The sequence below is a fragment of the Sprattus sprattus genome (assembly GCF_963457725.1).
Source record: "Sprattus sprattus genome assembly, chromosome: 15".
In the NCBI taxonomy this organism is placed as follows: domain Eukaryota; kingdom Metazoa; phylum Chordata; class Actinopteri; order Clupeiformes; family Clupeidae; genus Sprattus; species Sprattus sprattus.
This window is the reverse complement of record NC_137913.1, coordinates 1,702,221-1,712,220: the sequence shown is the minus strand read 5'-3', so window position 1 is coordinate 1,712,220 and position 10,000 is coordinate 1,702,221. Positions and strand designations below refer to the sequence as shown.

The 10,000-nt window shown below is 50.7% G+C and overlaps 1 protein-coding gene across 1 annotated transcript in view; it reads right to left on the bottom strand.

Annotated features, from left to right (window-relative positions):
• Positions 1 to 10,000, bottom strand: part of LOC308376722 (uncharacterized protein) — a 72,145-nt gene that overhangs the window by 32,721 nt on the left and 29,424 nt on the right. The window contains 4 exon segments of the mRNA XM_080853168.1: positions 4,642 to 4,777; positions 5,379 to 6,570; positions 8,169 to 9,012; positions 9,015 to 9,182. Coding sequence (XP_080709294.1) covers positions 4,642 to 4,777; positions 5,379 to 6,570; positions 8,169 to 9,012; positions 9,015 to 9,182 — 2,340 coding nt within the window.

Sequence of the window (10,000 nt, the reverse complement as noted above, 5' to 3'; positions counted from 1 at the left end):
CACAGTCGTCCACAACATACACGCAAGAAAGAGAGTTGACATGAATATAGGAGCCAGAAGGAGAGGAAAAACAAGTCAAAGACATGATCTCAACAGAAGGGTTAGGGTTAGAGTTAAGTTACGGGTTGGGTTGGGTTTGGGTTAGATAACACAACAAGAACAAGAAGAAGCTGAAACACATACGACAGCCTAACACAGCCAATCATATCACAGCCTAACACAACCAATCAACTTACAGTCCAATACAACCAATCAACTTACAGTCCAATACAACCAATCAACTCACAGCCTATTACAGCCAATCAACTCACAGTCTATTACAGCCAATCAACTCACGGCCTAACACAACCAATCAACTCACAGCCTAACACAACCAATCAACTCACAGCCTAACACAACCAATCAACTCATAGCCTAACACAACCAATCAACTCACAGCCTAACACAACCAATCAACTCACAGCCTAATACAACCAATCAACTCACAGCCTAACACAACCAATCAACTCACAGCCTAACTCAACCAATCAACTCACAGCCTAACACAACCAATCAACTCACAGTCCAATACAACCAATCAACTCACAGCCTAACACAACCAATCAACTCACAGCCTAACACAACCAATCAACTCACAGTCCAATACAACCAATCAACTCACAGTCCAATACAACCAATCAACTCACAGCCTAACACAACCAATCAACCCACAGCCTAACACAACCAATCAACTCACAGTCCAATACAACCAATCAACTCACAGTCCAATACAACCAATCAACTCACAGCCTAACACAACCAATCAACCCACAGTCCAATACAACCAATCAACTCACAGTCTCTAACTACTGCTAGCAGCTACAGTAAGACCATTCAGACTCTAACTACTGCTAGCAGCTACAGTAAGTCCATTCAGACTCTAACTACTGCTAGCAGCTACAGTAAGTCCATTCAGACTCTAACTACTGCTAGCAGCTACAGTAAGACCCTTCAGACTCTAACTACTGCTAGCAGCTACAGTAAGTCCATTCAGACTCTAACTACTGCTAGCAGCTACAGTAAGACCCTTCAGACTCTAACTACTGCTAGCAGCTACAGTAAGTCCATTCAGACTCTAACTACTGCTAGCAGCTACAGTAAGTCCATTCAGACTCTAACTACTGCTAGCAGCTACAGTAAGACCCTTCAGACTCTAACTACTGCTAGCAGCTACAGTAAGTCCATTCAGACTCTAACTACTGCTAGCAGCTACAGTAAGTCCATTCAGACTCTAACTACTGCTAGCAGCTACAGTAAGACCCTTCAGACTCTAACTACTGCTAGCAGCTACAGTAAGTCCATTCAGACTCTAACTACTGCTAGCAGCTACAGTAAGTCCATTCAGACTCTAACTACTGCTAGCAGCTACAGTAAGACCCTTCAGACTCTAACTACTGCTAGCAGCTACAGTAAGTCCATTCAGACTCTAACTACTGCTAGCAGCTACAGTAACACCCTTCAGACTCTAACTACTGCTAGCAGCTACAGTAAGTCCATTCAGACTCTAACTACTGCTAGCAGCTACAGTAAGACCCTTCAGACTCTAACTACTGCTAGCAGCTACAGTAAGACCCTTCAGACTCTAACTACTGCTAGCAGCTACAGTAAGACCCTTCAGACTCTAACTACTGCTAGCAGCTACAGTAAGACCCTTTAGACTCTAACTACTGCTAGCAGCTACAGTAAGTCCATTCAGACTCTAACTACTGCTAGCAGCTACAGTAAGACCCTTCAGACTCTAACTACTGCTAGCAGCTACAGTAAGTCCATTCAGACTCTAACTACTGCTAGCAGCTACAGTAAGACCATTCAGGCGCTAACTCCTGCTTCTCCAACTACTTCTCATTACTAAAGCATAAATTGGATTTTCTTTGGCACACGCCACTTCTGGTCCAGTCTCAGACCACCATCACCTTAACTGTAACTGGTCGTGAAAATTACACACACACACAAACCTGCACACACACACACACACACTCACAAACCTGCACACACACACACACACACACACACACACACACACACACACACACACACACACACACCTTAGTGTAACTGGGCGTGGAGATTAAGAAAGTAGCATAAAATGGAATGTCTAAATCATATGTGTGTGTGTGTTTGTGTGTGTGTGTGTGTGTGTGTGTGTGTGTGAGGTGAAAATTCAATCAAGTTACCTCAGGACTGGAGTTGCATAGAAGCATATCTATAAATCCAGAAATCTCTGTCTGTCAGTCAGTCTGTCAGTCTGTCTAGGGCGTATCTCCCTGACGTTAGTTACGTTAGTTATGAGATTTCGCATGTAGCTTACGCATGTCATGAACCTGTGCATCCTTGATTTTGAAGATTTCTGAATTCATAGTTCGCGAGATATTTGTATTTTATCGTTTGCCGTAGGCACTATGGGTCCGTTTGCCGTAGGCACTATGGGTAGTGAGGCACTATGGGTAGTGTAGTAATTCAGAGAAAGAGGGGAGGACCCGCACAACATGAATGATGTCAAAGTCATAGAACAGTCGTCGTCATAGATGTTACCCCAGCTGATGCGTATGGGCCTGGCATGTAACCAACTGTCATTACCATGTTAAGTAGTATATTGTAGTATATTGTAGTTTGATGTATTTGTATAAGAGTAAGCTTTCTATTCAACGCTGCTGGTTAGCCTAGACCAGTGACCATGCGTTCATGCATCTACTGGCGCAATGAGAGGTTTTCCGATGTATTAGTGTCCCGATGTATATGTTGTAATTCGTGTGTACTTTGTTTTCTCATTATTCAATAAGGCTTTACAACATTAAAACATTTCTTAATGAAAAGTACTTCAGTGTAACCTGTACCTATGTGGAGTGCAAATATGTCTTGCTATCACAATACCCAACAGCTACACCTACGTCTGCTAACACTACAGAATGCATCATTCCTACGGGCACTGCACTAGTACCCATAAGACAAACCATAACACACACACACACACACACACACACACACACACACACACACACACACACACACACACACACACACACACACACACACACACACACACACACGGACTGCAGAATGCATAATTCCTACGGGCACTGCACTAGTCTTTCTAAAGCGAGGTTGTAACTCACCAACCAGAAAACCCATGAGCCTTTAGCCATCAGGCAAACACACACACGTCACCCAAAATCTCCAAATCCTGACGGACACACACACACACACACACACACACACCTCACATCCTCTCACTGGTTGAGCACAGGGCACAACACAACCCTGATACAAGTCCATTACATCATTCATGTTCCTCCATGATACAAGTCCATTACATCATTCATGTTCCTCCGTGATACAAGTCCATTACATCATTCATGTTCCTCCATGATACAAGTCCATTCACAGACACACACACACACACACACACACACACACACACACAGCTGTATACATCAACATCATTCATGTTCCTCCATGATACAAGTCCATTACATCATTCATGTTCCTCCGTGATACAAGTCCATTGCATCATTCATGTTCCTCCATGATACAAGTCCATTCACAGACACACACACACACACACACACACACACACACACACACACACACACACACACACACACACACACACACACAGGTGTACACACACACAGCTGTATACACACACACAGACACAAACAGAAACGCCTGCACACACACCTGCAGACACACACACACACAGACACACAAACACACAGACACACACACCCCCCCACACACACACTTTGCCTCGTCACTTGAGCCAATCCTGCCAGGTGTGTGATGGGATTAAGAGAGAGATTGGTTTGGGTTCATCAGATCAAAACACCAGATTATACTCTACCCTCCAAAACTCAAGGACAGTGTGTGTGTGTGTGTGTGTGTGTGTGTGTGTGTGTGTGTGTGTGTGTGTGTGTGTGTGTGTGTGTGTAATAAGTGATGACTGCAGACTCTGCCCCATATGCAGTCTTCTGTGTGTGTGTGTGTGTGTGTGTGTGTGTGTGTGTGTGTGTGTGTGTGTGTGTGTGTGTGATGCAGTCAAAGCACACCTGACAATTATATAAAACCCAAATATATAACACTCTGGACTGTGTGTGTGTGTGTGTGTGTGTGTGTGTGTGTGTGTGTGTGTGTGTGTGTGATAAGTGATGACTGCAGACTCTGCCCCATATGCAGCCTTCTGTGTGTGTGTGTGTGTGTGTGTGTGTGTGTGTGTGTGTGTGTGTGTGTGTGTGTGTGTGTGTGTGTGTGTGTGTGTGTGTGATACTACTAGACAGAAGGAGGGAAATACAGAAAGATGGAGTGTGAGAGAGAGAGAGAGGGAAAGAGAGAAAAAGAAAGAGGGACAGAGTGAGAGAGAGAGGGATGGAGTGAGAGAGGGAAAGAGAGAAAAAGAAAGAGGGAGAGACTGAGAGAGAGTGAGTGAGAGAGAGAGAGAGACTGAGAGTGAGTGAGTGAGTGAGTGAGTGAGTGAGTGAGTGAGAGAGAGAGAGAGAGTGAGAGAGAGTGAGAGAGAGAGAGAGAGAGAGAGAGAGAGAGAGAGAGAGAGAGAGAGAGAGGGAAAGTTAGAAAAAGCAGTAAGACCTAGTTAATGAACTATCCCACCTTCTTCTTGTAGCCTTGCTCCTGCCATATTTGGGCGTTGTCATCACTAGCAGAGACCACTTCCTGAGCAACTTCCTGTTTCTTATTGATCCTGTTCTTCCAGTCCTCCTCCCCACTCTTCTTCAGGAGCGCCAACCTGGTGTAAACACACACACACACACACACACACACACACACACACACACACACACACTCTTCTTCAGGAGCGCCAACCTGGCAGAGACAACGGTGTAAATACACACACACACACACACACACACACACACACTCACACACACACACACACACACACACACACACACACACACACACACACACACACACACACACACACACACACACACACACACACTCTTCTTCAGGAGCGCCAACCTGGCAGAGACAACGGTGTAAATACACACACACACACACACACACACACACACACACACACACACACACACACTCACACACACACACACACACACGCACGCACGCACGCAACTCTTCTGCCCAGGTCTGTCCCCTTCAGTTGGCCGAGTTTTCGACCCTGAGTTTATGAATAACTCCTTTTGCTCAGCAAAGCGACAGCAATGCCCTACTTTACACACACACACACACACACACACACACACAGCAGCACTGGAGCACTCTCACACCAGTATCAGACCAGTATATTCAGATTGTAACACACACACACACTCACACACACCCACAAACACACACACACACACACACCCACACACACACACACTCACCTCTCCTTGATGGACAGGGAGCTCATGTCCTCGGCCGGCTCAGGGCTCAGGGGGGTGGGGGGGGTCGTGGTGTAGGGCCCTGAGCCTGGGGGGGACTGGGGCTGCCTCTGGGGGGGCTGTGGCTGGGGTGGGGGTAGTTGTGGCTGGGGTGGGGGTAGTTGTGGCTGGGGTGGGGGTAGTTGTGGCTGGGGTGGGGGTAGTTGTGGCTGGGGTGGGGGTAGTTGTGGCTGGGGTGGGGGTAGTTGTGGCTGGGGTGGGGGTAGTTGTGGCTGGGGGGGGGGTAGTTGTGGCTGGGGTGGGGGTAGTTGGGTGTACGCAGGGGGCTGTGGCTTGGGGTAAGTGGGGGGAGGGGCCTGAGTCTGGGGAGGGGAGTAGGGGGGAGGAGTTAGTTTGGGCTGGGTAGGGGGCGGAGCCTGTGTCTGGCCGTAGGGGTGGCTCAGTGGTGCATGGGCCTGTTGGGGCGGGGCCTGTGGGGGCGGGGCCTGTGGGGGCGGGGCCTGTGGGGGCGGGATGTAAGGCTGCCTCAGTGGTGCATGCGCCTGTCCGTATGTCTGGGGGAGTGGCTGTGGGGGCGGGGCCAGAGGTGGGGGCGGGGTGTAAGGGTGGCTCTGGGCCTGCAGGTAGGTCTGTGGTTTGGGCGGGGGCGGAGCCTCGCTGTAGCCCTGAGGGGGGTAGGAGGGGCCTTGGGGTTGTGGGTGTGTCTGGGGAGGGGTGTGTGTGTGTGTTTCTATGTAAGGCTGATTCTGCGGGTGTGTGTGTGTGTGCACATAAGGTTGGGAGAGGGCGTATGTCTGGGCAGCTGTGGAAGGCTGTGATGGGCGTAAGGCCGGGGTGTATTGGTGTGTGTACGATTGGGTTGGAGGTGATGTTGGAGTGAATGTGTGTGTGTACGATTGGGTTGGAGGTGATGTTGGTGTGTATTGGTGTGTGTACGGCTGGGTTGGGGGTGAGCCAGGTGTGTATTGGTGTGTGTACGGCTGGTTTGGGGGTGATGTTGGTGTGTATGTGTGTGTGTACGGCTGGGTTGGAGGTGATGTTGGTGTGTATGCGTGTGTGTACGGCTGGGTTGGGGGTGAGCCAGGTGTGTATTGGTGTGTGTACGGCTGGGTTGGGGGTGAGGTGGGAGGGTATGGGTGTGTGTACGGAGTAGTGTGAGCCACGGGTCTTCCTGATGAACTTGGCTGTGGCACATCTGTGAAGACACACACACACACACACACACACACACACACACACACACACACACACACACACACACACAAACATTCTTATCATGAAGTCCAATTGGAATTGCAAACTGACACATTCCCTGTGCTCTTGAAACTAGATGAGTTCAATTCTATTCAATTCTTTTTATAGTGTCAAAAAACTATGGGTGTGTGTGTGTGTGTGTGTGTGTGTGTGTGTGTGTTTGCCGGCGCGTGTGTGTGTTTGCGTGTGCATGGGTGACCTACTAAATGAAGGGGAGAATAAACACACACACACACACACAGACACACAGACACACACACACACACACACACACACACACAACCACGCTTACTAGACTGTCCCTGACACACACACAAACACAGAAACACAGAGAGAGAAAAGAGGAAGAGAGAAAGAGAGAGAGGGAGAAAGGGAGAGGGAGAGAGGAAAGGTGGGAGAGAGGAAGGAGGGAGAGGGAGAGAGGGAGAGGGAGAGGGAGGGAGGGAGGGAGAGAGAGGGAGAGAGAGAGGGAAGGAGGGAGAGAGAGGGAGAGAGGGAGAGAGAGAGAGAGAGAAGGAGGTAGAGAGGGATAGAGAGAGGAGGGAGAGAGGGGGAGGGAGAGGGAGAGAGAGGAAAGGCGGGAGAGAGAGAAGGAGGGAGAGAGGGAGGGAGAGGGAGAGGGAAGAGGGAGAGGGGAGGGAGAAAGGGAGAGAGAGAGAGAGAAGGAGGTAGAGAGGGATAGAGAGAGGGAGGGAGAGAGGGAGAGAGAGGGAGAGAGGGAGAGGGAGAGGGAGAGGGAGAGGGAGAGGGAGGGAGGGAGGAGGAGAGAGAGGGAGAGAGGGAGAGAGAGAGAGAGAAGGAGATAGAGAGGGATAACGAGGGGGAGGGCATTACTAGGGTCTCTACCACTGTATGCCTGATCTGGCTCTGAGCCGGCTCTGATCTGGCTCTGATCCGGCTCTGATCTGGCTCTGATCCGGCTCTGATCTGGCTCTGATCCGGCTCTGATCTGGCTCTGATCCGGCTCTGATCCGGCTCTGATCCGGCATCCTTAACCAGAGCATCTGCTTCCCACAAAGGCAGATGCTGGATAATATATGCTAATTTATGCTAATGATATACGGCACCGGCTGGCTGTCAGACCAAGCTAGGTTCAGCCAATCAGGTGACGACTGGAGAAGCTCTGAGCCAATCAGAAGCCAGCCAGAGGCGGGGACTACTAATGGGAAGCCGGCTGGAGGGACAAGCAGTCGTGTGTGACATGAAGCCCAGTAAGCAGACAATAAGAACACACACACACACACACACACACACACACACACACACACACACACACACACACACACACACATGAATACACATATATACACACACACACACACGCGCGCGCACACACACACACACACAAACACAAACACACACACACATGCATGCACATACACACACTTGCACACACACCCAGACACAGACACAGACACACAGGCAGACTGAGTTAGCACAGCGAACTACCCGAAGGCAAATAACCCGTTTGAAATGCTTCTATTTCTCTCCCTCCTCCTCTCCTCCTCCTCTCCTCCTCCTCCTCCTCCTCCTCCTTACCTGGTCCAGTGGCTCGGTGGCTGGCCTCCTTCTCCGTATGCAGGGCTTGGAGTGTGTGTGTGTGTGTGTGAGCGCGTGTGTGCGTCTGTGACACTGCGGTGCTCTCCCTCTCCCTCTCGCACGCCTTCTCGCGCTCTTTTTCCCGCTCACGTTCTTTTGCTCTCTCGCTCTCTCGCTCCCTCTCTCTCCTCTGCCTGGCGAGCTCTTGTTCTCTCTCTCTCTCCCGCTCACGCTCCTCTCGTTCTCGCTCTCTCTCTCTCTCCCTCTCTCTCTCCCTCTCACGCTCCTCTCGCTCTCTCTCTCTCTCCCGCTCCCTCTCACGCTCCTCTCGTTCGTGTTCCCTCTGTAGCTCCCTCTCCCTCTCTCTCTCTTTCTCCCTCTCTCTTTCTTTGGCCAGTCCTCTCTCTCTCTCCCACTCCCTCTCCCTTTCTCTCTCCCTCTCTCTCTCCCTCTCTCTCTCCCTCTCCCTCTCTCTCTCTCTCTCCGACTCCCTCTGGGCTTTCAGCTCTTGCTCTGGCTTGCTGGATGACAGCACGTCGGGGTGTGTGTGTGTGTGTCTGTGTGTGTGTGGAGCGGGAGGAGTGTGTGTGTGTGTGTGTGCAGCCTCGCTCTCCGTCAGCGGCTGCTTGGTCCTCCATCCGTCCTCTTCCCTTGCTCCGCCCCGCCACTCCTCCACCAGTCTCTGCCCATTGGCCGAGGGTGGGGCGGCCCCGCCTCTGCTGGGCCCTGATTGGTGGATGTGCTCTGATGGTGGAGGGGAGTAGAGCTCGGGGGTGTGGCCATCGGTGCTGTCAGACAGGCTGAAGTATCGCACTCCTCTGTCATAGGCTGGAGCCCGGGTGGATAGGCTGGAGCCCGGGTGGGCGGGGCCTCGGGAGGCGGGCTGTAGGGCAGGGGCAGCTTCTCCAGGTGGGCGTCGCCAGCTGTTGCTACGGTCACTGAGGTAACAGAAGCCTGGGAGCTCGCCACGGCAACGGAGCGGACCAGAGATGCTGAGAGAGGCTCTACCTTTATCTGGACCAGAGAGAGAGAGAGAGAGAGAGATGGAGGGATAGAGGGAGAGAGAGAGAGAGAGAGATGGAGGGATAGAGGGTGAGAGAGAGAGAGAAGGTGATAGAGGGATAGAGGGAGAGAGAGAGAGAGGGTGAAGGAGGGCGAGAGAGAAAGAGAGAGAGAGGGTGAAGGAGGGAGAGAGAGAGAAAGAGAAAGGGTGAAGGAGGGCGGAGAAAGAGAGAGGGTGAAGGAGGGAGAGAGAGAGAAAGAGAAAGGGTGAAGGAGGGAGATAGAGAGAAAGAGAGAGAGGGTGAAGGAGGGAGATAGAGAGAGAAAGAGAGAGAGAGGGTGAAGGAGGGCGAGAGAGAGAAAGAGAGAGGGTGAAGGAGGGAGAGAGAGAGAAAGAGAGAGAGAGGGAGGGAAGGTGATTAGGGAGAGAGAGAGCGATAGAGGGAATTAGAAAGAATGGCATTCAGAGGGAGAAAAGAAAGAGGTCATGTAGAAATACCACATCAGTGGCTGACAGAAACTGGACCCACACACACACACACATACACACAGACACACACTCCCACACACACACACACACACACACACACACACACACACACACACACACACACACACACACTCACACCCGCATACACACACACACACACACACACACACACACACTCACACTCACACTCACACTCACACTCGCACACACACACACACACAGACACACACTCCCACACACACACACTCACACTCGCACACACACACACACACACACACAAACACACACACACATACACACACAGACTTATTTCATGCCCTGATTGCATTCATCTGTTACA